Source organism: Poecilia reticulata, chromosome 18 (assembly GCF_904066995.2).
Source record: "Poecilia reticulata chromosome 18, P_reticulata-male-v2, whole genome shotgun sequence".
Lineage (NCBI taxonomy): Eukaryota > Metazoa > Chordata > Actinopteri > Cyprinodontiformes > Poeciliidae > Poecilia > Poecilia reticulata.
The window spans coordinates 2,901,967-2,928,902 of NC_088847.1; the positions used below are offsets into that span (position 1 = coordinate 2,901,967).

The following is a 26,936-nucleotide window of genomic DNA, read 5'->3' on the forward strand; positions in this document are numbered from 1 at the left end:
TCTCTGGAACCAGAAGCTCCGTCAACTTAGCTCAAAAACACACACATGTCTAATTTGCAATATCAGAGCATTGAAAGAGACTGAGTTATAAATTCGGTCACCACTAAAGTGACTTGCTCTCATTTGAACCTCTCACAGGTGTTCTCTTTCATTCAGCTACACTGCGGTATTAAAGTGGCACAAGTCAAGAGGGAATGAATAAAAACTGCACAAACTGAACAGCTGCCAGGACAGGTTCAGGCTTCATGGCTTCATTTCTACTACAGTCTGTTTACTACACCAAACAGACTGAAAGAAATAACTGAAGGAAATTGTTAAGATGTAAAATCTCTTTTCATATTCACGTATAAATATGACAGCTTCCACAGTTTTTCCTTTGGTTTTGCTGCTTGTCCTCTTTCAGCACGTCATCACAACAGTGCTTCTCCAATATGCCATTTACAATCAGCATTAGGAGCATTAGACTTAGAAATAGTTCCTATGATGAACTCAGCAGATGTACAGTTCATCAGGTGTTTGCTAATTGCTGCTGCCGCTAGTCTGGAGGAGCTGAGAGGGGAGAGGGTGCTCTGTGAGGCGGAAGCTCGACTTTGGACTACGGCTTCAAGGAGGAGCGTTGTGGGAATAGGCGAGACCAAGCGTTTAGTGGTTGAAACGGGAGATTAAAGGATTTCGCAAACAGGCATGAAAGAATCAAGGCAAAAACACTCCCGGTATGTTTTAGATGAGGATAATATTATAACATGATGCAAATCTCAAAAAGGCTTAGTTTTTTTTTCGTAATACGTTCCCTTTAAAGTTTTACTGCCAGACTTGTTCCAGAGTACTTCAGACGTCTGACAGCAAAATACAATGTGTGGTCCACGCCCAATAAACTGGTGGAAAGAACGAGGTTTATAGCAATCTAATTGGATGGCAGACATAATGGTAAAACCAGCAGAGTACTGGTTGGTGAAGATTATATTAGCGGCTTGTTTAATGAGAAATAGTTCTCCTCTTCATGGACCCACCCTTACACTGAAAAAACAATTTGGTCAAGACACAAGGAGTCATAGGAACAATCATACCAATAACTTCACTCAATATTCAAAGGGCAACTCAAGAGATAAACTGTAGAAGCATCAGCATGTGGTGGCATCTATTCCCATCATGTCCCAGTAATCACCAGTAATAAGTGTAAAGAGTTGGCCTGGTGGTGAGGACTATGAAGCTGAGGCAGACTTACGACAGAAGGTGTTGTCTCTCCAGTGGATGGGGACTCCTGCAGCAGCACACATGTCAGCGTAGCTCTCTATGGCCTGGCACAGGGCCACGGTCTGGCCGCCGGTGGCACACAGGTCATACACACAGTTCTCAAAGAAGGACTCAGGAGGAACAACAGAGTGGCATGGCTTAAAGATTCCTGAGGAGGAGATGAGAAACAGAGAGCCAGTGAGCATCACGTTCACCATCCTGTTAGACTCTCAGAGCAACCAGAATAGATCGCTATCGTTTTATTATTCTTTGAGATGTTTTTCATCTCAAAGACCTTTCTGATTCAAGAGATGGAAATATCAAAGCGTATTAAAGTCATATTATGTAAAACCCTATGAAGTCCAATATATTGCATATTTTGAACTTTTGTTTTGTCACCTGATGGCAGTCACCTTAGGTGTGTGAACATTAGTGTGTGTGAACCAACCATTGGGATCAGTGATCATTCCACAGCTGGTGGGCTTCTGTGCCTCTTCCTCCACATCTTCATCACAGTCTTCCTCTCCTCCACCGTTAGTGCAGCTGCAAAAAAAACAAAAACGTCCATTAGAAAAGAAGGAGATCGATTTCCATGTTTCTGGAGACACGACCAGATTCTCTGCAGGCTGCAGACATTCCAGCTTCTTCAAAGACAGATGATATGAGGGAACTATTTTGTTAATGTTTAATGAAATCTGGAGCAGAAAGTCAAATACTCATCACTCACTCCGGCCGTGGGTCAGGCACCTGCCAGCTGTCTCCCAGGTCGTTGGTGTTAGAAGCTGCTGTATTGTCTGGTTTCAAGTTGTCGTCTTCGGGCTCGCCGTTAAAATTTCCTGTCAGGAGCAGAAACATTTTTGTTACTTACAAAATGATGCACTTTGAGATTTTCTTCATCTGCCATCTGAGAAAAAGCTAAAATAATTCGCTAATGTGTTTCTTACCACACATGCCACAAAGAAGGCCGCTGTACGAAGTTGGAACGGAGACGTCTGCGTGGTGATTCCCGTCAAACCGAACCCGCAGCCCAAACGATGTTTCCAGAACGACAAACTTTCCACTCAGGTAGATCTGAACCCCATTGATGGAGGTAACGGGTGGAACAACTAAAGTCCCGTTGACCTGAAGAGAAAAGTCACATTTGTGAATCAGCACAGAATGCAGTGCTTTTTACTCACACTTGACAGAAATTCACTGTTAAGGAAAGTGAATCCTGTCAGTGTCCAGTGGTTGTACTTGCGGTTCAGACCTGGACTTTGCGGCCTTTGCCAAGGATGAAAGTCACGTCTTTCACGTTGACGACCACAGCTCGGACGTAGGAGACCTTCTTGTTACTCCCTCTGTGCTCATTGATGGTGTCCACGGTGAAGTACGGCAACCCGGAGGACTCGTTGCAGGGCTTGGTTAGTGTGTAGGAGCAAGCACCCATGTAATTATGGGTTTCCTTATCAAAGGTGGTGTAGTGAGGATCTCCAGACACTGAACAGATACCATTTCCTAAGAAAGAGAGGTTGAATTTGAACCAAGCTGTGTTCAGACACTCAGCCTTGAAAACCAAGCTATTCTATGTTACTTTGACTTGACAGAGCAGAAACAAACTTATTGACTTATTGGAATATATAAATTATAGACCCAGTACCACCAGCATGCAGAAAACAGCTAACTGGTACCAGCATGTTGGATCCCTGGTGGTTTTGCGTACTCCATATTTGCCCAAACATTAATTCTTTATCTTTCATCACCAACACAAAGCAACATGTTAGCTAATATGTGACCCAACAGGCAGTGTGATCTAAGGAACTCCATGTGTTGTGCTGTCTGAAGAGGTCACATGATTCTGCCTCCCCAGCGTTCGGCTGACACTGGGCTCCAGGCCCATCGTGTGTTTTAATCCAGTCAATGTTTCCATCCTGGCTGTGTTCTCTGGGTCTCACAACGTTTAATCTCTACAACGTCTATATCCACTTTATGTTTTTAAATTATTTACAAAGTTATTTTTTTTTGTTTACGTGCTGTGAACAATGGAAATGAGGGAAACACCTTCCAACTACATTCAAGTTATGGACATGCTTAAGCTTCATTCTGTCCATGCAAGGTTGCATCAGTAATTTTGTGCACTGGTTGATTCCCCAGTGACCCGTTATGATGGTGGTGTGGTGCTAACATTTTAGTGTACAGCCATATTTAATGACATCAACTTTAACTGTATTTTAAAAATAGAGTTCAGCCAAAATGCATCATCCTCAGTCAGAATTACCTACCATAAAGAAAAACTTCCCTCTTTTTTTAAAACAAACATATTTCCAGCTTTGATCTAGACTTGTGCAGCCAACCTGACTGATAAAAGATAACATCCATGAAAAAAGTTTGCAGAAAGAACGTTGGACCCTGCAGCCACGTGTGCATGTCCACAGACGACATTCATATTTAATAGCGTGTTGAAGTGTGTGTCAGTTTGACTGTTCTTAACTCACCCAGAGGTCGGCATTCATACTGTCCGTTGTGCAGCTGGCAGCTCTCAGTGCCGGGTCTACAACTGGTGTTATAACATTGGAGCAAACCTCCTTTCTGACACTCACACTTCTGCTCACAACCCTCCAAGTACCAGTCTTCTCCAACCTGAAACCATACGGACAAATAAATACTGATTCACTACTGCTTCAATGTGAAAAACAGCTTCCTTAAAGGATTTTTATCTTGATATTTTTAGACATGTAGAAAGAAGGCTCCTTAAAATGAGTGCTATGTGCACCAACATGGATCTTTCTCGGCAATTCTCACAAAGAGGCTTTGAGCTTCTAGCTTTTCCTTCTCGTCTTATTTTACAAAGACTGCTTAGCAGGAACAAGTCATAGTGAATCGGTTAAAAACTGGTTTCACTTACAGGATAGTACGTCCCACTGGCGTCCACACAGCCACAGTCTTTTAATGCAACACATCTGTCATCGCTGAGGATGAAGCCTGGGTTACACTCACAGCCCTCCACACACACGTCCTCACAGCCAGGCGGGCCGGCCACACCCAGGCAAGTTTCAGGACAGGAGCTCACACACAGGGAGTATGAGCTGTTAGGAGGACAGGCCAGGGCTGCGTGGACAAACACACCGAGGACAAACAAAATGGTGGACAAAGGGAAGGCAGAATTAAAGGAAGAAGGGAATATAGAAGGGTGGGTGGATAAAAGGTAAAATAGGAAACAAAAAAAGAGAAAAACAATTAATAAGTTGTGTGGATAATAAACCAGATAAAGTAATAATCACACTAATAGAAATATTTAATTCCCACCTCAACCCAGTTCTTATGTTTTGATGATGAAACATCAAACCTGTTCTATAGCAAACATTTTACAGGATATTGGAAAATGTTTGTTTTAAATATAGTTAATATTTGATCTCCATAATACAACTCCTCACACATCTTCTAGCTTTGCATTTTGTCACTCTTACAGTAAATGTGTCAGATTGTGAAACCAATTATAGCATTAGACATATATAACCACAGTAAGTACAAAATGTAGTTCAACCAGGCCTGGTTACTGCCTGGTCTCCATAATAAAAAAAAAATATCTTAAATTATTTAAAATAAAATTAAAAAAAACATTTTAATGAAGTTTGAATTACAATTTACTTAAAGAATGAACTTTATAGAACTTATAAAAGGAAACTAAAAAGCTCAAAACAAAAATATTGTATCAAAATACTTTTATTTCAAGGTGAAGTTTGATGTGTGACGCTCTCATTCGTTGATAGAACAGACAAAGCTCTAAAAACAGAAACTCAGCCCAGCTTTGTGCACAGAAACAACACTGCAGCTGATCCTGCATTAAGCCCTGCAGTCACAGGCTTAAGCGCTAAGGCTAACAACCTGAAGAGAAGCTGTTCTGTTTATATAGCTCTTAGAATACCTGACAGAAACTCCTTTGTCTAGATTAAATTAGCTTTATGTCTGAGTGAGTAGAGATAGAACAGTAGTTTATTAATTTGACATTAAACATAATGCAAGTTGAAAGTGTTGCATCATTTTCAGCTTCATTTTTAGCAATTGCATTTGGTAGCAGGCTAAATTGGCAAAGATAATGCAGTATTTTAATTTCACTGTAGAGAAAGCCACAGAGTTTCAGTAAGTAGGTATAGGAAAAAATATTGGTATTGGTGTCAGTTATCGGCCAAATGATAAGTAGTATATTGGCAAATTGGATATTGACCAAAAATTAAATATTGTACATCCCTACCATTTTTACATTTTTGGATGCTAACATAGCTAACAGCTACATTTGTGTTAGAGGAGTTAACCATAGACTAGCTCACTTTTAAACCCTCTAAAATGAACAAGTCAAGTTAAGTCTCTCGCCTTTATCTTCTCACATCTCTTTTAGCTCAGGCTGACTCACAGCAGAACACCAACGGCGGCCAGGAAAGAAAAAACCCTACTGAATAATGTACTGATACTTGAGCTGCAGAACTGAGAGAAGGAAACTGCAGCTCCGGTAGCATCATGCAAGCCAGGACTCTCACTGACTTTTAGATGAAAACAGACAAGTTCACTGCAATGATCTGGAATCAGTTAACCTAGGATAACACACAAATGTTCCCTTTGCTGCTTTTGTACAACCCCACAACTAAAAGTGACTGATCAGAAATATTTCCACACATATTTCTGTAACACATGTAACATAAGTTACAGTCCATACATTTAGTAAGACTAAACCACTTATCAGAACATTTGATTTGTGTCCTTGGTGCTGAACTGAGAAGACAACAGCTCTCATGGAAAACTTACGGCAGAAGTCTGGAGTTCTCCACTGGTGCACCGTGGCTCCAGCGCTCTGGCATGCGTCAGTGTAAGCTTGCAGCTGGTCACACAGCACATGGTGCTGGCCGTTGAACTGGCACATGTCGTAAACACAACTTTTGAAGAACGACGTGGGATCTACAACAGCGATGCAGTCCCTGAAGAAAAGAGAAACACACTTAGGGACGATCGAGGATCGAAGAAGGACATTTTTCAGGACAGTCACCAAAAAAGCTGTTAAAATAGAACTCTGTAAGATCAGGAGAACACAGGGGAGCGGAGATAGAGCTGAGCACTGATTACTTCAGAAACCCATAAAAACTTTGTGTTTTTATAGGTTCCTTTGGAATCAAGTAGTTTCCAAAGGAATTATGGAGGATTTAAAAAAAATGTAAATCTTAATTATTCAGACTTTTCAAAACCTAAATCATAATGACAGAAAAGAAAACAAATACTCTGATTGGTCAGGCCCAGAGCTAACATTCTGTCTGCTTTTAGCTCTCAGTCAGTTCCTGCAGCCAGGCCACAGGTATGAGGTGTGTGTGTGTGCGTGCGTGTGTGTGTGTATGTGTGTGTGTGTGTGTGTGCGCGCGTGTGTGTGTGTGTGTGTGTGGGTGTGTGTGTGTGTGTGTGCGTGTGTGTGCGTGTGTGTCTTTGCGCATGGCACACCTCCTGGTTGTGTGGTTGTGTCTTGTGTCTGTCTCTGATGATACCAGGATTGATGACCTTATTTGGAAGGATGCAGTGACCTCTAGTGGCTGCTATGAGTGCATAGGTGTGAAGCCATTATGTTCAGTGTTCCAAAATAAGGTATAAATGTAATCAGAAGCATGATAAGGCAGCTTAATGTCTTCCTCAGTGCAATAAATGCTTTATTGGGGGTTTTTAGTCTTCAGTAGCCTTGGATACCATTCCAAAACAAAACATCCAATCAGTGCAGTTTTAAAGGTTCAGCTGTTGCAAAGCCAAGCATAAAAATATCACATAACTGCATGCACATAAAACCATCACAGAATTATTGCCATCATATAATTCCCCCTGTATCTGCAACATGCAATAAAAGCATCAAAACCGGACAGAAAGCTGCTGACGCGGCTGAGGAAAGGGAGTTCCCACTGATATAAAGATCTGGTAAAAGATACACACCAAAGAGTTCAAGATAAACGCTAACAGGATCCTCAGTGTTCTCTGTACAGCTCAAAGTACAGCTGTCCTGTTGAATCACTGTTTAAAAAAAAGTTCTTAATGTTGTGGCTCACCTGAAGGGTCCAGTAGGATCTTCTATTTTGCCACATTTGTCTGGTTTCACCAACTCCTCCTCCAGGCTGGGGTCGCAGTCTGGTTCCGGCTTCGAGCCTTGAGTGCATCTACACAAACAGCAGCCATCAAAATCAGCATGGATTTAATGGAAACAACATGTTATATACTTTACAGTATGTTAGAGCAGGAAGAGGCTGTTGAGAAACAAATTTAAATCGCCAAATAGAATTTATTTTAATGTTTTTATTTCATGTTTTTTTTACAATGCGCACATGGCGTTATCAGTACATTATGATTATGAGATAAATTTATCAGTTGAATGTTAATAAACTCACCTCTCATCCTCGTCCTCTTTCGTCTGCCAGCTGTTTCCAAAGTCATTGACGTTGTCTACCAGGGAGCCGTCTGGTTTAGTGAAGTCATTGTTTGGGTTCCCATCGTAGTCGCCACATAGACCACACATCTGGTCATAGTAGGAGCTGGATGAACACAAAGGGAAAAGAGGAGTCCTGATGAACATGAGCCATACAATCTTTAATGAAATATATATGGATAAGCAAGATTTGATCCAGGGTTGCTTCAACTCCTGGTCTATTTCAGAGAAGTATTGAAACAGCCGCTAAGTTATGAGCAGGTCAACACTGTGGGAGAGAAAGTTAAAGACACTTTAAATATAATTTACGAAATACATTTATACCAACCTAGGAACTGAGATCTGGGCATAATGATTTCCATCCCAACGAACCCGGAGACCAAAGGTCGTCTCCAAGGTGACGTACTGACCGGCAAGACTGATTGACATGAGAGGAGAGGGGGAGTGAGGGAGAGCCACACGCACACCGTTCACCTGCAAGACAGACACACGTCAAAAATGAGTTCAACAAGGATGAACTAAACAGAACTGCAGAATAAATATTTGCTTTCATGCTTATATTTAAAGAGTTGCCACAGTTAAAAATGGAAAAATAATAAAGTAGCTGAAGAAGAACAACAAATACTGGTTTGAACAAGTAAATTCTCTCTCAGATACAGAGAGAATAGCACATATGCTTGATGTGTGGTGAGCACAAATTGGATATTCTCTATGAGGAATATTAGCCACTACACTGGTCAACAGCCAAAAAATTATCAGGGGTTTTTCCAACTATTTAAAGGTCATGTTGATGAGCTGAATCCAAAAATCACATTGGTTTTGCTCAACTTGCAACTTGCTCAGGTCAACTTTCTGAACTATGAAGCAACATGAGCATCAAAATGCAGGACTTGTTCTCACATCTGGGTCGGTTTCCTGAGAATTTTACACGATGAAGACAGAATGTTCAATTCACATGTACCTACCCTTAGCAGTGTTTATTATTCAATTTGCAGAAATATAAGTTGGTAGCGTTTAATTAATACACTCTGTTAGAGAACAAGTTTTTTTTTCCTAAAACCTTTTTTGGATAAGAAATATTAACAGAAATGAACTGATGATGTCACAAAAATGTCATCAATTTAGTCAGAAGATCAGATTTTTCTAAATCAAATTGGAATAAAATGATGACCTGATTGGGAAAAATGGATGTCATTTTTGGATTCAGTGCTGCAAAAATTTTACTGGTATATATATATATATATATATATATATATATATATATATATATGAAAGCAATGGAAGCTACAGTCCATACAGACCAGAGTTCTCCTGGACTTCATCAGTGTGACGGTGACTCCATTCACAGTGATGTAGAGTTTTCTCAGGTAGGACAGGTCTGGTCCTCCTCGCTCCTCATTCTTGGCTTCCACAGAAAACCAAGGACCTGCACAAGTAACAGTCACATCTCTTCAATGTTATCACTCTGTATTTATTCACCACTCACTTATTTTACTGGACGTTACAAGAATTATGGAGCAGTAACACCATAAACTAGCTTGAAGTTACATTATGAACATTTACGTTGACTGGTCACAGTTCCATGTGACCATCTATTCATATCTTTTTAAGTTTTTCTGACTATTCTTACAAACAAAGACAGAAAGTGTAAGCACAGCATGAAACCCTTTTGGTTTAGTATTAAATGATGTAAACATGAAGCAGCATTGTTCCTACCTGTGTTGTTCTTGCACGTCCTGGCCAGTGTGTAAGTGCAGGTTCCCATAAAGCTGTAGAACTTCTTGTCAAACGTGTTGTAATGGGGATCCCCAGAAACCACGCAGTCCTGTGAGCCTGTGCAAGCATGTAAAAAACTTCAAGAGCCAAAGCTAGAGCAGTCAGCAAAGCATCAACAAATTCATTCTCTGTTGTCAGAATGAGTCAGGCTACGCTGAACTATCTCCAGCAGATGTTCTGTATAGATCAACTAGAATTGCTAATGCTCCTTTTTATTTACTAAGACATTCAAGATTTTTCAAGTTCTCAGCTGGAGATATGAAAGATCAACTCTGAAGTCAAAGTTCTGACCTGGAAAATTGGACTTCGAAATCCAATATGGCTACCACACATATGTGGTAACCAATTTGGCAAATGGCAACTGTAACTTCATCATTGCCAGTGCATTATGTAAAACACTGTTGCAGTCTTGCTGACTGTTATCCACATTCACACAGAGTGTTTGAGAGGATAGATTGGTTTATTGGTCAAACCATTCACCATCTTCAGTTGACCTGTGTGTGTGTATTTACCGGTGGGATAGCAGCCCAAATCTCCATCCTGCACTTTGCACTCGTGCATCGGGGGACACTCTGACGCCTCACAGGTAACAAATGGAGCATTACACTTGCACTTCAGCTTACAGTCGTCCACATAGAATTCCTCTCCAGGCTGAAACAGATAAAAAAAAAAGTTGTAAATCTCACAAGCAGTAAGATTTGTCCAGCTAGGTGTCCTCTGACCATTTAACAAGGTCAATTTGCTAATTTGGATAAGAAACAAAAAACAGTTATGCTAACTTATCGATAAACCAATGTATCAATACACATTTATTTGTGAAAAATGTTCTCAATTAAGCTGAGTCAACAAATGTAAGTGGGCTACAATCCACTGAAATACCTATGGGCCTATAATGTCAAGCACCATTTACCTCATAATACTGTCCGTTTGTGTGATTGCAGCCACAAGTATTACTTGCGACACACTTTCCAGCACTTAGCACATAACCAGGATCACACACACACGCCTCAGAGCACGGTCCGCCACAGGAGGAAGGTCTTCCAGAGCACGTCTCCTGACAGGGGTCAGCACAGGGCTCATAGTGGCTGTTAGGGAGGCATTTCAGTGCTAAGGGAAGAAAAAAACCCATTAAGAATCTGTTCTGGATCATTAAAATGATCCAGAACGGAAAAAAGGCTAACACTACAATCTGGGTATGTTTCTCTGAATTAGATAGAACAAAAACTCTTCAAGTTCAGTTGTAGTCACTGAAAACCCCAAACCTGTAAAGTGCCTGATGTATGACATCACATGAACACTAAAGGAAGAAAAATTTTTTTTTTTCTCTCACCACCAGGTATGTAAGACTTTTGTGGTGGTTTATTTATTCATTGAGATGATCCACATAATGTTCTCTCTTGCTAGTCTTGTTTTTTTCCAGGTAGTTTTAGTTTCCATTTGTTTCTGCTCTGTTTATCTCTTACATTAACAAAGTCTGTTCCCTGTGAATCTATTATCCATTCCTCAGTTTACTTTTTAATTTAATATTAAAAATTCAGAGGAAAAAGTTACTTCCCACTTTTTCTATTTGGTGAAGGTATCTGGTTGGGCTTCTATACAGGATGCAGTAAGCAACAATGAAAATAAAAAATAAAGTCCTCAATGAACCAAGACAAAACGTAATACATTAATAAAGCTCCATGATGATACCATAATAGTCCATCTAGTCTTTCACAGCTTCAATACTCACGACAGAAACTTTCATTCCTCCAGGGTCCAATGGTGACTCCACGGTCCTGGCACTCAGTGACATAGGCCTCAATAGCTTCACAGAGAATGGGTCTGGCTCCATCCAGTTCACACAAGTCAAACACACAGTCCCTGAAGTAATTCTGAAAACAAACAATTCATTTGCTGAGTTACAGTACTAATGGTGTCTCTGATCTAATGTTGAATGTGTCACAGAAAGCAGCAGCAACCATTCAGTCATCAAAGGACTCAGTTTGACTATGAAGAGTTCCTCATAAATTACATTGTTCTTCATAGCTGTTATAATCTGTGATTTTTACAACATCAGTAAAGCTGCCTGGCAGATAAAATGTTCCTACTAGACTCCACTTACGTTTGGGTTGACTTTGGGGTGGCACGCAGCGAAGGGCCCGTTTTTATCCAGCAGGATGCCACAGTATCCAGAGCTCTCATAAAGATCCTCCTCTTCTTGATCACATCCAGGAATGGTGGTGTTAGGTTTCTGATTGCACCTGTCAGCACGAGTTGGGCTCATCAATTACTATTCATTATGCTAATTGGACTGAACTAAATAAACTGAATAAATCAAACAGAATTAAAAGAAAGATGAATTCATCTGAATAGGCCTAAAGTTAGATTTGAAAACTCATTCATTTCCTTTTGAAATTAAATATATATTTTTAAAGAAACAGAATTTTGTTGGTTTTCAGGATCTGTTTTTATTTGTCCAATACTCACTCTGGATCAGTGTTCCAGCTGTGACCAAAGTCGTTTGGATCGCTTGTCAAGGATCCATCTGGTTTACGGAAGTCGTCTTTAGTGTTTCCATTGTAATCTCCACACAGTCCACACAGTTTGTCCTCATAGCTGTAGTTCACAGAACATTTCTGGTTAATACTTCTGTAGTAATGTAAGTGAGATTAATGTTTCCTCAGAAATATTGGTGGCTTTTTGTCTCAATGTCTTATGATGTCCATGGATTTGAGACATATGAACCATAAACTGTCTCTGCTTCAGTAGAAGAACAGAAGAAACGACAGCAGAAGTTAATAAAAAGTGAGGTCATCACTCACTCCTTGATCACTTTGATGTCCATGAAGTGGTTTCCATCATAGCGAACAGTTAAGCCAAAGTTTGTGGACACGGTGTAATGTATTCCTGACTTGAAGACAGACACACCAGGGGATGGACTCACTGGAAGGTTTACATTGGTCCCATTCACCTGGATGGAAAAAGCAGGTGAGGAACCATGAAGAACCATGATATGAAACAGGAAATGTTGTCACTAAACACAGCAAATGATTTTTATTCCAATTACCAAAATGAAAACATTAATCATAATAAATAAAATATAAAAAAATACTGTCAGAAGCAAGAGCTTCATGAATCTCAAAAGATGGTCCAGATGTTCAGAGCAGCTGTGATGACAATGCTGACTAATCAACAAGTGTAATTCTGAACTTTTTCCCAGTATTTCCTACCTGCACAGTTCCACCTTTGAGAATGGAGATCTTCATCATGTACACATATACATGCACAGCCTTGACATAGGAGATGGTGGGCGTGTTGTATCGGTATTCGTTGTCTGTGTGGACCTCAAAGTACGGCAGACTTGTGGTGTTGCAAGGTGCAGACATCAGATAGCTGCAGTTGCCCATGAAGTTGTATTTGTGTTTGTCAAAGGTTGTGTAGTGAGGATCTCCACTTGCTACGCATGTTGATGTACCTAGGGGAAAGAAAAACTACAAGCTACACATCACATGATTCTTAGCAGTGCTTTCTGATACATACAGTTTGTTCTAAATGTTCGAGTGCATGTAAATTACTTCTGTTACATGTTTGAGAGCTAAACAGTTGTTGAAAATGCCAATATTTGAGGCATCATTACCTTTAGGATAGCAGCTAGAAACACCATTAACCTCTCGACACTCTTCAGTTGGATCACAGGAGTTATCAACACATTCAAAGGTGTAGTTCCCCAAACAGCGACACAGCTTTGAACACCCATCTCCTGATACTAGCTCACCGGGCTGAAATAAGAAGAAAAACAAGAAATCAGTAGCTGGACTCACCTGGAGGAGCAGAGCCATGAGCTGCTTCTTATGTTTTGTTATTTTTAAATTAGAGATATGTTGTCATGAAATGGCATCTGACCTCATAATAGTTCTTGTCATCATCCAAACAGCCACATTTATCCAGTGGAACACACTTTCGTCCCTTGAAGACAAATCCAGGTTTGCAGAAGCATCCACTGATGCAGGAGCCAGAACAGTTGGTGGAAGGTTCCATGCATGTAGGGATACAAGCTGGACCACAATCTATATACTCTGCATTAGGTGGACAAGGTTCTGTTCACAGAAACAGGAAAACAGCAGATTAAACGTTTGGAATGAGATTGATTAAATCGTTAGTGTTAGAAAAAGTGAAGATAGTCCAAATGTATCATACGGGATGTTGGTGGTTTAGGTGTAGTTGGTGGAGGAGTTGGTGGTTTAGTTGGTGGAGGAGTTGGTTCTGTTCACATAAAAATAATAACTCATGAAAACATCAGATGAAAACATTTGTAATGTGAACATGAAACCAAATCAACTTGTTGGTCTTGGTCTGGGTTGACTAGATGTTCTTGTGGTAACTGTTCTCTTTACTTTGAGAGGAGATAAACTTACTAGGATAGCAGCCCAACTCTCCATCCTGCACTTTGCACTCGTGCGTCGGGGGACACTGTGACGCCACACAGGTAACAAATGGAGCATTACACTTGCACTTCAGCTTACAGTCCTCCACATAGAACTCCTCTCCAGGCTGAACAAACACAAGTAGCTCAAAATCTCACACAGTAAAATCGTGGAAACAGAAGCTGATTATCTCTTAGCAACTGTTCATTTAACAAAGACACTAAAGTGCATGTTGGACTGGGATGACAAGTAGATTCAGAGAATATTAAGAGAAGTTTATTGGGTTAAATATGAGATTAGAAAACTAAGTAAACAAAGCTTCATAGAAATATAAACTGAGTTTTAAGATTTTTATACATTTAAAATATTTAAAAAATTATGTTTAATTTTCTTCCTTTCACAATGGTCCAGAACTTTGTCTTGGTTCATCACACAACACCACAAGCAAAGAACAATATAGTTTGTATTATTTGCATTTGTCTCACTGTACCTCATAATACTGTCCGTTTGTGTGATTGCAGCCACAAGTATTACTTGCGACACACTTTCCAGCACTTAGCACATAACCAGGATCACACACACAGGCCTCAGAGCACGGTCCGCCACAGGAGGAAGGTCTTCCAGAGCACGTCTCCTGACAGGGGTCAGCACAGGGCTCATAGTGGCTGTTACTGCTGCAGTTCAGTGCTAAGAGAAAACAGCCAAAAGTCAATTATGGGGGCAGAAGTGCAGTAGTTATTTGTTTTAAATAGTGCTGTTAGTCAGGTAGATTTGATGCTAACTTTGTTCATATATAATCTGGGTATATCTCACAGATTTAGAGTGAACAAAACATCTTTAGGAAGAAACAAGTCAGTTTTCTGTTTAGACAGAGAATCTAAAACTTCACCACAATGAAAAAGTTGAACCTAAGAGCTGACAGAGAAGATTTAATTGTTGTTAAATTACCTTAATGCCCAGAAATAAACAGAAAACATAACTGATTTTTTTGATGAAGCCATTTGGATCTAGAATGTCCTGAAACACCTTCATCATGTCACAAAACTGAAGTTTATTGCTGGACACATTTGATAGTAATGTTAGCATTGCAATGTTAGCATTGCTATCAAATGCTAACATTTGGTGGCAATGAGCATCAAATGTTGATCTTTGCTAATCGTATTGATCATTTGATGGAAGCTGTGATGAAGTCCATGTTGTAGGAACTATTTTTAGCTCGTTAGTAATTTAGCTGAGCATCATAAACCACCACAGCCTTCACTCTAACCTCCATCTAGTCGTTCACAGCTTCAATACTCACGACAGAAACTTTCATTCCTCCAGGGTCCAATGGTGACTCCACGGTCCTGGCACTCAGTGACATAGGCCTCAATAGCTTCACAGAGAATGGGTCTGGCTCCATCCAGTTCACACAAGTCAAACACACAGTCCCTGAAGTAATTCTGAAAACAAACAATTCATTTGCTGAGTTACAGTACTAATGGTGTCTCTGATCTAATGTTGAATGTGTCACAGAAAGCAGCAGCAACCATTCAGTCATCAAAGGACTCAGTTTGACTATGAAGAGTTCCTCATTAATTACATTGTTCTTCATAGCTGTTATAATCTGTGGTTTTTACAACATCAGTAAAGCTGCCTGGCAGATAAAATGTTCCTACTAGACTCCACTTACGTTTGGGTTGACTTTGGGGTGGCACGCAGCGAAGGGCCCGTTTTTATCCAGCAGGATGCCACAGTATCCAGAGCTCTCATAAAGATCCTCCTCTTCTTGATCACATCCAGGAATGGTGGTGTTAGGTTTCTGATTGCACCTGTCAGCACGAGTTGGGCTCATCAATTACTATTCATTATGCTAATTGGACTGAACTAAATAAACTGAATAAATCAAACAGAATCAAAAGAAAGATGAATTCATCTGAATAGGCCTAAAGTTAGATTTGAAAACTCATTCATTTCCTTTTGAAATTATATATATATATTTTTAAAGAAACAGAATTTTGTTGGTTTTCAGGATCTGTTTTTATTTGTCCAATACTCACTCTGGATCAGTGTTCCAGCTGTGACCAAAGTCGTTTGGATCGCTTGTCAAGGATCCATCTGGTTTACGGAAGTCGTCTTTAGTGTTTCCATTGTAATCTCCACACAGTCCACACAGTTTGTCCTCATAGCTGTAGTTCACAGAACATTTCTGGTTAATACTTCTGTAGTAATGTAAGTGAGATTAATGTTTCCTCAGAAATATTGGTGGCTTTTTGTCTCAATGTCTTATGATGTCAATGGATTTGAGACATATGAACCATAAACTGTCTCTGCTTCAGTAGAAGAACAGAAGAAACGACAGCAGAAGTTAATAAAAAGTGAGGTCATCACTCACTCCTTGATCACTTTGATGTCCATGAAGTGGTTTCCATCATAGCGAACAGTTAAGCCAAAGTTTGTGGACACGGTGTAATGTATTCCTGACTTGAAGACAGACACACCAGGGGATGGACTCACTGGAAGGTTTACATTGGTCCCATTCACCTGGATGGAAAAAGCAGGTGAGGAAACCATGAAGAACCATGATATGAAACAGGAAATGTTGTCACTAAAACACAGCAAATGATTTTTATTCCAATTACCAAAATGAAAACATTAACCATAATAAATAAAATATAAAAAAATACTGTCAGAAGCAAGAGCTTCATGAATCTCAAAAGATGGTCCAGATGTTCAGAGCAGCTGTGATGACAATGCTGACTAATCAACAAGTGTAATTCTGAACTTTTTCCCAGTATTTCCTACCTGCACAGTTCCACCTTTGAGAATGGAGATCTTCATCATGTACACATATACATGCACAGCCTTGACATAGGAGATGGTGGGCGTGTTGTATCGGTATTCGTTGTCTGTGTGGACCTCAAAGTACGGCAGACTTGTGGTGTTGCAAGGTGCAGACATCAGATAGCTGCAGTTGCCCATGAAGTTGTATTTGTGTTTGTCAAAGGTTGTGTAGTGAGGATCTCCACTTGCTACGCATGTTGATGTACCTAGGGGAAAGAAAAACTACAAGCTACACATCACATGATTCTTAGCAGTGCTTTCTGATACATACAGTTTGTTCTAAATGTTCGAGTGCATGAAAATTACTTCTGTTACATGTTTGAGAGCTAAACAGTTGTTGAAAATGCCAATATTTGAGGCATCGTTACCTTTAGGATAGCAGCTAGAAACACCATTAACCTCTCGACACTCTTCAGTTGGATCACAGGAGTTATCAACACATTCAAAGGTGTAGTTCCCCAAACAGCGACACAGCTTTGAACACCCATCTCCTGATACTAGCTCACCGGGCTGAAATAAGAAGAAAAACAAGAAATCAGTAGCTGGACTCACCTGGAGGAGCAGAGCCATGAGCTGCTTCTTATGTTTTGTTATTTTTAAATTAGATATATGTTGTCATGAAATGGCATCTGACCTCATAATAGTTCTTGTCATCATCCAAACAGCCACATTTATCCAGTGGAACACACTTTCGTCCCTTGAAGACAAATCCAGGTTTGCAGAAGCATCCACTGATGCAGGAGCCAGAACAGTTGGTGGAAGGTTCCATGCATGTAGGGATACAAGCTGGACCACAATCTATATACTCTGCATTAGGTGGACATGGTTCTGTTCACAGAAACAGGAAAACAGCAGATTAAACTTTTGGAATGAGATTGATTAAATCGTTAGTGTTAGAAAAAGTGAAGATAGTCCAAAATGTATCATACGGGATGTTGGTGGTTTAGGTGTAGTTGGTGGAGGAGTTGGTGGTTTAGTTGGTGGAGGAGTTGGTTCTGTTCACATAAAAATAATAACTCATGAAAACATCAGATGAAAACATTTGTAACGAGATCATGAAACCAAATCAACTTGTTGGTCTTGGTCTGGGTTGACTAGATGTTCTTGTGGTAACTGTTCTCTTTACTTTGAGAGGAGATAAACTTACTAGGATAGCAGCCCAACTCTCCATCCTGCACTTTGCACTCGTGCGTCGGGGGACACTGTGACGCCACACAGGTAACAAATGGAGCATTACACTTGCACTTCAGCTTACAGTCCTCCACATAGAACTCCTCTCCAGGCTGAAACAAACACAAGTAGCTCAAAATCTCACACAGTAAAATCGTGGAAACAGAAGCTGGTTATCTCTTAGCAACTGTTCATTTAACAAAGACACTAAAGTGCATGTTGGACTGGGATGACAAGTAGATTCAGAGAATATTAAGAGAAGTTCATTGGGTTAAATATGAGAATAGAAAACTAAGTAAACAAAGCTTCATAGAAATATAAACTGAGTTTTAAGATTTTTATACATTTAAAATATTTAAAAATTATGTTTAATTTTCTTCCTTTTACAATGTTGCAGAACTTTGTCTTTGTTCATCACACAACACCACAAGCAAAGAACAATATAGTTTGTATTGTTTGCATTTGTCTCACTGTACCTCATAATACTGTCCGTTTGTGTGATTGCAGCCACAAGTATTACTTGCGACACACTTTCCAGCACTTAGCACATAACCAGGATCACACACACACGCCTCAGAGCACGGTCCGCCACAGGAGGAAGGTCTTCCAGAGCACGTCTCCTGACAGGGGTCAGCACAGGGCTCATAGTGGCTGTTACTGCTGCAGTTCAGTGCTAAGAGAAAACAGACAAAAGTCAATTATGGGGGCAGAAGTGCAGTAGTTATTTGTTTTAAATAGTGGCTGTTAGTCAGGTAGATTTGATGCTAACTTTGTTCATATATAATCTGGGTATATCTCACAGATTTAGAGTGAACAAAACATCTTTAGGAAGAAAACAAGTCAGTTTTCTGTTTAGACAGAGAATCTAAAACTTCACCACAATGAAAAAGTTGAACCTAAGAGCTGACAGAGAAGATTTAATTGTTGTTAAATTACCTTAATGCCCAGAAATAAACAGAAAACATAACTGATTTTTTTGATGAAGCCATTTGGATCTAGAATGTCCTGAAACACCTTCATCATGTCACAAAACTGAAGTTTATTGCTGGACACATTTGATAGTAATGTTAGCATTGCAATGTTAGCATTGCTATCAAATGCTAACATTTGGTGGCAATGAGCATCAAATGTTGATCTTTGCTAATCGTATTGATCATTTGATGGAAGCTGTGATGAAGTCCATGTTGTAGGAACTATTTTTAGCTCGTTAGTAATTTAGCTGAGCATCATAAACCACCACAGCCTTCACTCTAACCTCCATCTAGTCGTTCACAGCTTCAATACTCACGACAGAAACTTTCATTCCTCCAGGGTCCAATGGTGACTCCACGGTCCTGGCACTCAGTGACATAGGCCTCAATAGCTTCACAGAGAATGGGTCTGGCTCCATCCAGTTCACACAAGTCAAACACACAGTCCCTGAAGTAATTCTGAAAACAAACAATTCATTTGCTGAGTTACAGTACTAATGGTGTCTCTGATCTAATGTTGAATGTGTCACAGAAAGCAGCAGCAACCATTCAGGCATCAAAGGACTCAGTTTGACTATGAAGAGTTCCTCATTAATTACATTGTTCTTCATAGCTGTTATAATCTGTGGTTTTTACAACATCAGTAAAGCTGCCTGGCAGATAAAATGTTCCTACTAGACTCCACTTACGTTTGGGTTGACTTTGGGGTGGCACGCAGCGAAGGGCCCGTTTTTATCCAGCAGGATGCCACAGTATCCAGAGCTCTCATAAAGATCCTCCTCTTCTTGATCACATCCAGGAATGGTGGTGTTAGGTTTCTGATTGCACCTGTCAGCACGAGTTGGGCTCATCAATTACTATTCATTATGCTAATTGGACTGAACTAAATAAACTGAATAAATCAAACAGAATCAAAAGAAAGATGAATTCATCTGAATAGGCCTAAAGTTAGATTTGAAAACTCATTCATTTCCTTTTGAAATTATATATATATATTTTTTTAAAGAAACAGAATTTTGTTGGTTTTCAGGATCTGTTTTTATTTGTCCAATACTCACTCTGGGTCAGTGTTCCAGCTGTGACCAAAGTCGTTTGGATCGCTTGTCAAGGATCCATCTGGTTTACGGAAGTCGTCTTTAGTGTTTCCATTGTAATCTCCACACATTCCACACAGTTTGTCCTCATAGCTGTGGTTCACAGAAAATATCTGGTTAATACTTCTGTGGTAATGTAAGTGAGATTAATGTTTCTTCAGAAATATTGGTGGCTTTTTGTCTCAGCATCTTATGATGTCCATGAATTTGAGACATATGAACCATAAACTGTCTCTGCTTCAATAGAAGAACAGAAGAAACGACAGCAGAAGTTAATAAAAAGTGAGGTCATCACTCACTCCTTGATCACTTTGATGTCCATGAAGTGGTTTCCATCATAGCGAACAGTTAAGCCAAAGTTTGTGGACACGGTGTAATGTATTCCTGACTTGAAGACAGACACACCAGGGGATGGACTCACTGGAAGGTTTACATTGGTCCCATTCACCTGGATGGAAAAAGCAGGTGAGGAAACCATGAAGAACCATGATATGAAACAGGAAATGTTGTCACTAAAACACAGCAAATGATTTTTATTCCAATTACCAAAATGAAAACATTAACCATAATAAATAAAATATAAAAAAATACTGTCAGAAGCAAGAGCTTCATGAATCTCAAAAGATGGTCCAGATGTTCAGAGCAGCTGTGATGACAATGCTGACTAATCAACAAGTGTAATTCTGAACTTTTTCCCAGTATTTCCTACCTGCACAGTTCCACCTTTGAGAATGGAGATCTTCATCATGTACACATATACATGCACAGCCTTGACATAGGAGATGGTGGGCGTGTTGTATCGGTATTCGTTGTCTGTGTGGACCTCAAAGTACGGCAGACTTGTGGTGTTGCAAGGTGCAGACATCAGATAGCTGCAGTTGCCCATGAAGTTGTATTTGTGTTTGTCAAAGGTTGTGTAGTGAGGATCTCCACTTGCTACGCATGTTGATGTACCTAGGGGAAAAAAAACTACAAGCTACACATCACATGATTCTTAGCAGTGCTTTCTGATACATACAGTTTGTTCTAAATGTTCGAGTGCATGAAAATTACTTCTGTTACATGTTTGAGAGCTAAACAGTTGTTGAAAATGCCAATATTTGAGGCATCGTTACCTTTAGGATAGCAGCTAGAAACACCATTAACCTCTCGACACTCTTCAGTTGGATCACAGGAGTTATCAACACATTCAAAGGTGTAGTTCCCCAAACAGCGACACAGCTTTGAACACCCATCTCCTGATACTAGCTCACCGGGCTGAAATAAGAAGAAAAACAAGAAATCAGTAGCTGGACTCACCTGGAGGAGCAGAGCCATGAGCTGCTTCTTATGTTTTGTTATTTTTAAATTAGAGATATGTTGTCATGAAATGGCATCTGACCTCATAATAGTTCTTGTCATCATCCAAACAGCCACATTTATCCAGTGGAACACACTTTCGTCCCTTGAAGACAAATCCAGGTTTGCAGAAGCATCCACTGATGCAGGAGCCAGAACAGTTGGTGGAAGGTTCCATGCATGTAGGGATACAAGCTGGACCACAATCTATATACTCTGCATTAGGTGGACAAGGTTCTGTTCACAGAAACAGGAAAACAGCAGATTAAACGTTTGGAATGAGATTGATTAAATCGTTAGTGTTAGAAAAAGTGAAGATAGTCCAAAATGTATCATACGGGATGTTGGTGGTTTAGGTGTAGTTGGTGGAGGAGTTGGTGGTTTAGTTGGTGGAGGAGTTGGTTCTGTTCACATAAAAATAATAACTCATGAAAACATCAGATGAAAACATTTGTAATGTGAACATGAAACCAAATCAACTTGTTGGTCTTGGTCTGGGTTGACTAGATGTTCTTGTGGTAACTGTTCTCTTTACTTTGAGAGGAGATAAACTTACTAGGATAGCAGCCCAACTCTCCATCCTGCACTTTGCACTCGTGCGTCGGGGGACACTGTGACGCCACACAGGTAACAAATGGAGCATTACACTTGCACTTCAGCTTACAGTCCTCCACATAGAACTCCTCTCCAGGCTGAAACAAACACAAGTAGCTCAAAATCTCACACAGTAAAATCGTGGAAACAGAAGCTGATTATCTCTTAGCAACTGTTCATTTAACAAAGACACTAAAGTGCATGTTGGACTGGGATGACAAGTAGATTCAGAGAATATTAAGAGAAGTTTATTGGGTTAAATATGAGATTAGAAAACTAAGTAAACAAAGCTTCATAGAAATATAAACTGAGTTTTAAGATTTTTATACATTTAAAATATTAAAAAATTATGTGTAATTTTCTTCCTTTTACAATGGTGCAGAACTTTGTCTTGGTTCATCACACAACACCACAAGCAAAGAACAATATAGTTTGTATTGTTTGCATTTGTCTCACTGTACCTCATAATACTGTCCGTTTGTGTGATTGCAGCCACAAGTATTACTTGCGACACACTTTCCAGCACTTAGCACATAACCAGGATCACACACACACGCCTCAGAGCACGGTCCGCCACAGGAGGAAGGTCTTCCAGAGCACGTCTCCTGACAGGGGTCAGCACAGGGCTCATAGTGGCTGTTACTGCTGCAGTTCAGTGCTAAGAGAAAACAGACAAAAGTCAATTATGGGGGCAGAAGTGCAGTAGTTATTTGTTTTAAATAGTGGCTGTTAGTCAGGTAGATTTGATGCTAACTTTGTTCATATATAATCTGGGTATATCTCACAGATTTAGAGTGAACAAAACATCTTTAGGAAGAAAACAAGTCAGTTTTCTGTTTAGACAGAGAATCTAAAACTTCACCACAATGAAAAAGTTGAACCTAAGAGCTGACAGAGAAGATTTAATTGTTGTTAAATTACCTTAATGCCCAGAAATAAACAGAAAACATAACTGATTTTTTTGATGAAGCCATTTGGATCTAGAATGTCCTGAAACACCTTCATCATGTCACAAAACTGAAGTTTATTGCTGGACACATTTGATAGTAATGTTAGCATTGCAATGTTAGCATTGCTATCAAATGCTAACATTTGGTGGCAATGAGCATCAAATGTTGATCTTTGCTAATCGTATTGATCATTTGAGGGAAGCTGTGATGGAGTCCATGTTGTAGGAACTATTTTTAGCTCGTTAGTAATTTAGCTGAGCATCATAAACCACCACAGCCTTCACTCTAACCTCCATCTAGTCGTTCACAGCTTCAATACTCACGACAGAAACTTTCATTCCTCCAGGGTCCAATGGTGACTCCACGGTCCTGGCACTCAGTGACATAGGCCTCAATAGCTTCACAGAGAATGGGTCTGGCTCCATCCAGTTCACACAAGTCAAACACACAGTCCCTGAAGTAATTCTGAAAACAAACAATTCATTTGCTGAGTTACAGTACTAATGGTGTCTCTGATCTAATGTTGAATGTGTCACAGAAAGCAGCAGCAACCATTCAGTCATCAAAGGACTCAGTTTGACTATGAAGAGTTCCTCATTAATTACATTGTTCTTCATAGCTGTTATAATCTGTGGTTTTTACAACATCAGTAAAGCTGCCTGGCAGATAAAATGTTCCTACTAGACTCCACTTACGTTTGGGTTGACTTTGGGGTGGCACGCAGCGAAGGGCCCGTTTTTATCCAGCAGGATGCCACAGTATCCAGAGCTCTCATAAAGATCCTCCTCTTCTTGATCACATCCAGGAATGGTGGTGTTAGGTTTCTGATTGCACCTGTCAGCACGAGTTGGGCTCATCAATTACTATTCATTATGCTAATTGGACTGAACTAAATAAACTGAATAAATCAAACAGAATCAAAAGAAAGATGAATTCATCTGAATAGGCCTAAAGTTAGATTTGAAAACTCATTCATTTCCTTTTGAAATTATATATATATATATTTTTAAAGAAACAGAATTTTGTTGGTTTTCAGGATCTGTTTTTATTTGTCCAATACTCACTCTGGGTCAGTGTTCCAGCTGTGACCAAAGTCGTTTGGATCGCTTGTCAAGGATCCATCTGGTTTACGGAAGTCGTCTTTAGTGTTTCCATTGTAATCTCCACACATTCCACACAGTTTGTCCTCATAGCTGTAGTTCACAGAACATTTCTGGTTAATACTTCTGTAGTAATGTAAGTGAGATTAATGTTTCCTCAGAAATATTGGTGGCTTTTTGTCTCAATGTCTTATGATGTCAATGGATTTGAGACATATGAACCATAAACTGTCTCTGCTTCAGTAGAAGAACAGAAGAAACGACAGCAGAAGTTAATAAAAAGTGAGGTCATCACTCACTCCTTGATCACTTTGATGTCCATGAAGTGGTTTCCATCATAGCGAACAGTTAAGCCAAAGTTTGTGGACACGGTGTAATGTATTCCTGACTTGAAGACAGACACACCAGGGGATGGACTCACTGGAAGGTTTACATTGGTCCCATTCACCTGGATGGAAAAAGCAGGTGAGGAAACCATGAAGAACCATGATATGAAACAGGAAATGTTGTCACTAAAACACAGCAAATGATTTTTATTCCAATTACCAAAATGAAAACATTAACCATAATAAATAAAATATAAAAAAATACTGTCAGAAGCAAGAGCTTCATGAATCTCAAAAGATGGTCCAGATGTTCAGAGCAGCTGTGATGACAATGCTGACTAATCAACAAGTGTAATTCTGAACTTTTTCCCAGTATTTCCTACCTGCACAGTTCCACCTTTGAGAATGGAGATCTTCATCATGTACACATATACATGCACAGCCTTGACATAGGAGATGGTGGGCCTGTTGTATCGGTATTCGTTGTCTGTGTGGACCTCAAAGTACGGCAGACTTGTGGTGTTGCAAGGTGCAGACATCAGATAGCTGCAGTTGCCCATGAAGTTGTATTTGTGTTTGTCAAAGGTTGTGTAGTGAGGATCTCCACTTGCTACGCATGTTGATGTACCTAGGGGAAAGAAAAACTACAAGCTACACATCACATGATTCTTAGCAGTGCTTTCTGATACATACAGTTCTAAATGTTCTAGTGCATGAAAATTACTTCTGTTACATGTTTGAGAGCTAAACAGTTGTTGAAAATGCCAATATTTGAGGCATCGTTACCTTTAGGATAGCAGCTAGAAACACCATTAACCTCTCGACACTCTTCAGTTGGATCACAGGAGTTATCAACACATTCAAAGGTGTAGTTCCCCAAACAGCGACACAGCTTTGAACACCCATCTCCTGATACTAGCTCACCGGGCTGAAATAAGAAGAAAAACAAGAAATCAGTAGCTGGACTCACCTGGAGGAGCAGAGCCATGAGCTGCTTCTTATGTTTTGTTATTTTTAAATTAGAGATATGTTGTCATGAAATGGCATCTGACCTCATAATAGTTCTTGTCATCATCCAAACAGCCACATTTATCCAGTGGAACACACTTTCGTCCCTTGAAGACAAATCCAGGTTTGCAGAAGCATCCACTGATGCAGGAGCCAGAACAGTTGGTGGAAGGTTCCATGCATGTAGGGATACAAGCTGGACCACAATCTATATACTCTGCATTAGGTGGACACGGTTCTGTTCACAGAAACAGGAAAACAGCAGATTAAACTTTTGGAATGAGATTGATTAAATCGTTAGTGTTAGAAAAAGTGAAGATAGTCCAAAATGTATCATACGGGATGTTGGTGGTTTAGGTGTAGTTGGTGGAGGAGTTGGTGGTTTAGTTGGTGGAGGAGTTGGTTCTGTTCACATAAAAATAATAACTCATGAAAACATCAGATGAAAACATTTGTAATGTGAACATGAAACCAAATCAACTTGTTGGTCTTGGTCTGGGTTGACTAGATGTTCTTGTGGTAACTGTTCTCTTTACTTTGAGAGGAGATAAACTTACTAGGATAGCAGCCCAACTCTCCATCCTGCACTTTGCACTCGTGCGTCGGGGGACACTGTGACGCCACACAGGTAACAAATGGAGCATTACACTTGCACTTCAGCTTACAGTCCTCCACATAGAACTCCTCTCCAGGCTGAAACAAACACAAGTAGCTCAAAATCTCACACAGTAAAATCGTGGAAACAGAAGCTGATTATCTCTTAGCAACTGTTCATTTAACAAAGACACTAAAGTGCATGTTGGACTGGGATGACAAGTAGATTCAGAGAATATTAAGAGAAGTTTATTGGGTTAAATATGAGATTAGAAAACTAAGTAAACAAAGCTTCATAGAAATATAAACTGAGTTTTAAGATTTTTATACATTTAAAATATTAAAAAATTATGTGTAATTTTCTTCCTTTTACAATGGTGCAGAACTTTGTCTTGGTTCATCACACAACACCACAAGCAAAGAACAATATAGTTTGTATTGTTTGCATTTGTCTCACTGTACCTCATAATACTGTCCGTTTGTGTGATTGCAGCCACAAGTATTACTTGCGACACACTTTCCAGCACTTAGCACATAACCAGGATCACACACACACGCCTCAGAGCACGGTCCGCCACAGGAGGAAGGTCTTCCAGAGCACGTCTCCTGACAGGGGTCAGCACAGGGCTCATAGTGGCTGTTACTGCTGCAGTTCAGTGCTAAGAGAAAACAGCCAAAAGTCAATTATAGGGGCAGAAGTGCAGTAGTTATTTGTTTTAAATAGTGGCTGTTAGTCAGGTAGATTTGATGCTAACTTTGTTCATATATAATCTGGGTATATCTCACAGATTTAGATTGAACAAAACATCTTTAGGAAGAAAACAAGTCAGTTTTCTGTTTAGACAGAGAATCTAAAAACTTCACCACAATGAAAAAGTTGAACCTAAGAGCTGACAGAGAAGATGTAATTGTGGTTAAATTACCTTAATGCCCAGAAATTAACAGAAAACATAACTGATTATCTTTATGAAGCCATTTGGATCTAGAATGTCCTGAAACACTTTCATCATGTTACAAAACTGACGTTTATTGCTGGACACATTTGATAGTAATGTTAGCATTGCTATCAAATGCTAACATTTGGTGGCAATGATCATCAAATGTTGATCTTTGCTAATCGTATTGATCATTT

General features: G+C 39.8%; 1 protein-coding gene across 1 annotated transcript in view; it reads right to left on the bottom strand.

Annotated features, from left to right (window-relative positions):
* zanl (zonadhesin, like) overlaps positions 1 to 26,936 on the bottom strand; it is a 43,226-nt gene that overhangs the window by 9,311 nt on the left and 6,979 nt on the right. The window contains exons 16-70 of the mRNA XM_081599598.1: positions 26,267 to 26,463; positions 25,768 to 25,903; positions 25,550 to 25,615; positions 25,255 to 25,448; positions 24,989 to 25,130; positions 24,586 to 24,830; positions 24,176 to 24,324; positions 23,841 to 23,969; positions 23,472 to 23,610; positions 23,100 to 23,241; positions 22,288 to 22,484; positions 21,789 to 21,924; positions 21,571 to 21,636; positions 21,276 to 21,469; positions 21,010 to 21,151; positions 20,604 to 20,848; positions 20,194 to 20,342; positions 19,859 to 19,987; positions 19,490 to 19,628; positions 19,118 to 19,259; positions 18,306 to 18,502; positions 17,807 to 17,942; positions 17,589 to 17,654; positions 17,294 to 17,487; positions 17,028 to 17,169; positions 16,621 to 16,865; positions 16,211 to 16,359; positions 15,876 to 16,004; positions 15,509 to 15,647; positions 15,137 to 15,278; positions 14,327 to 14,523; positions 13,828 to 13,963; positions 13,610 to 13,675; positions 13,316 to 13,509; positions 13,050 to 13,191; positions 12,643 to 12,887; positions 12,235 to 12,383; positions 11,900 to 12,028; positions 11,535 to 11,673; positions 11,163 to 11,304; positions 10,344 to 10,540; positions 9,946 to 10,084; positions 9,374 to 9,490; positions 8,959 to 9,083; positions 7,986 to 8,131; positions 7,620 to 7,763; positions 7,284 to 7,391; positions 6,013 to 6,182; positions 4,118 to 4,320; positions 3,708 to 3,852; positions 2,483 to 2,730; positions 2,178 to 2,355; positions 1,961 to 2,069; positions 1,682 to 1,776; positions 1,226 to 1,402 (exon numbers count right to left, since the gene is read on the bottom strand). Coding sequence (XP_081455724.1) covers positions 1,226 to 1,402; positions 1,682 to 1,776; positions 1,961 to 2,069; positions 2,178 to 2,355; positions 2,483 to 2,730; positions 3,708 to 3,852; positions 4,118 to 4,320; positions 6,013 to 6,182; positions 7,284 to 7,391; positions 7,620 to 7,763; positions 7,986 to 8,131; positions 8,959 to 9,083; positions 9,374 to 9,490; positions 9,946 to 10,084; positions 10,344 to 10,540; positions 11,163 to 11,304; positions 11,535 to 11,673; positions 11,900 to 12,028; positions 12,235 to 12,383; positions 12,643 to 12,887; positions 13,050 to 13,191; positions 13,316 to 13,509; positions 13,610 to 13,675; positions 13,828 to 13,963; positions 14,327 to 14,523; positions 15,137 to 15,278; positions 15,509 to 15,647; positions 15,876 to 16,004; positions 16,211 to 16,359; positions 16,621 to 16,865; positions 17,028 to 17,169; positions 17,294 to 17,487; positions 17,589 to 17,654; positions 17,807 to 17,942; positions 18,306 to 18,502; positions 19,118 to 19,259; positions 19,490 to 19,628; positions 19,859 to 19,987; positions 20,194 to 20,342; positions 20,604 to 20,848; positions 21,010 to 21,151; positions 21,276 to 21,469; positions 21,571 to 21,636; positions 21,789 to 21,924; positions 22,288 to 22,484; positions 23,100 to 23,241; positions 23,472 to 23,610; positions 23,841 to 23,969; positions 24,176 to 24,324; positions 24,586 to 24,830; positions 24,989 to 25,130; positions 25,255 to 25,448; positions 25,550 to 25,615; positions 25,768 to 25,903; positions 26,267 to 26,463 — 8,457 coding nt within the window. The remainder of the gene's footprint in view (positions 1 to 1,225; positions 1,403 to 1,681; positions 1,777 to 1,960; positions 2,070 to 2,177; positions 2,356 to 2,482; positions 2,731 to 3,707; positions 3,853 to 4,117; positions 4,321 to 6,012; positions 6,183 to 7,283; positions 7,392 to 7,619; positions 7,764 to 7,985; positions 8,132 to 8,958; positions 9,084 to 9,373; positions 9,491 to 9,945; positions 10,085 to 10,343; positions 10,541 to 11,162; positions 11,305 to 11,534; positions 11,674 to 11,899; positions 12,029 to 12,234; positions 12,384 to 12,642; positions 12,888 to 13,049; positions 13,192 to 13,315; positions 13,510 to 13,609; positions 13,676 to 13,827; positions 13,964 to 14,326; positions 14,524 to 15,136; positions 15,279 to 15,508; positions 15,648 to 15,875; positions 16,005 to 16,210; positions 16,360 to 16,620; positions 16,866 to 17,027; positions 17,170 to 17,293; positions 17,488 to 17,588; positions 17,655 to 17,806; positions 17,943 to 18,305; positions 18,503 to 19,117; positions 19,260 to 19,489; positions 19,629 to 19,858; positions 19,988 to 20,193; positions 20,343 to 20,603; positions 20,849 to 21,009; positions 21,152 to 21,275; positions 21,470 to 21,570; positions 21,637 to 21,788; positions 21,925 to 22,287; positions 22,485 to 23,099; positions 23,242 to 23,471; positions 23,611 to 23,840; positions 23,970 to 24,175; positions 24,325 to 24,585; positions 24,831 to 24,988; positions 25,131 to 25,254; positions 25,449 to 25,549; positions 25,616 to 25,767; positions 25,904 to 26,266; positions 26,464 to 26,936) is intronic.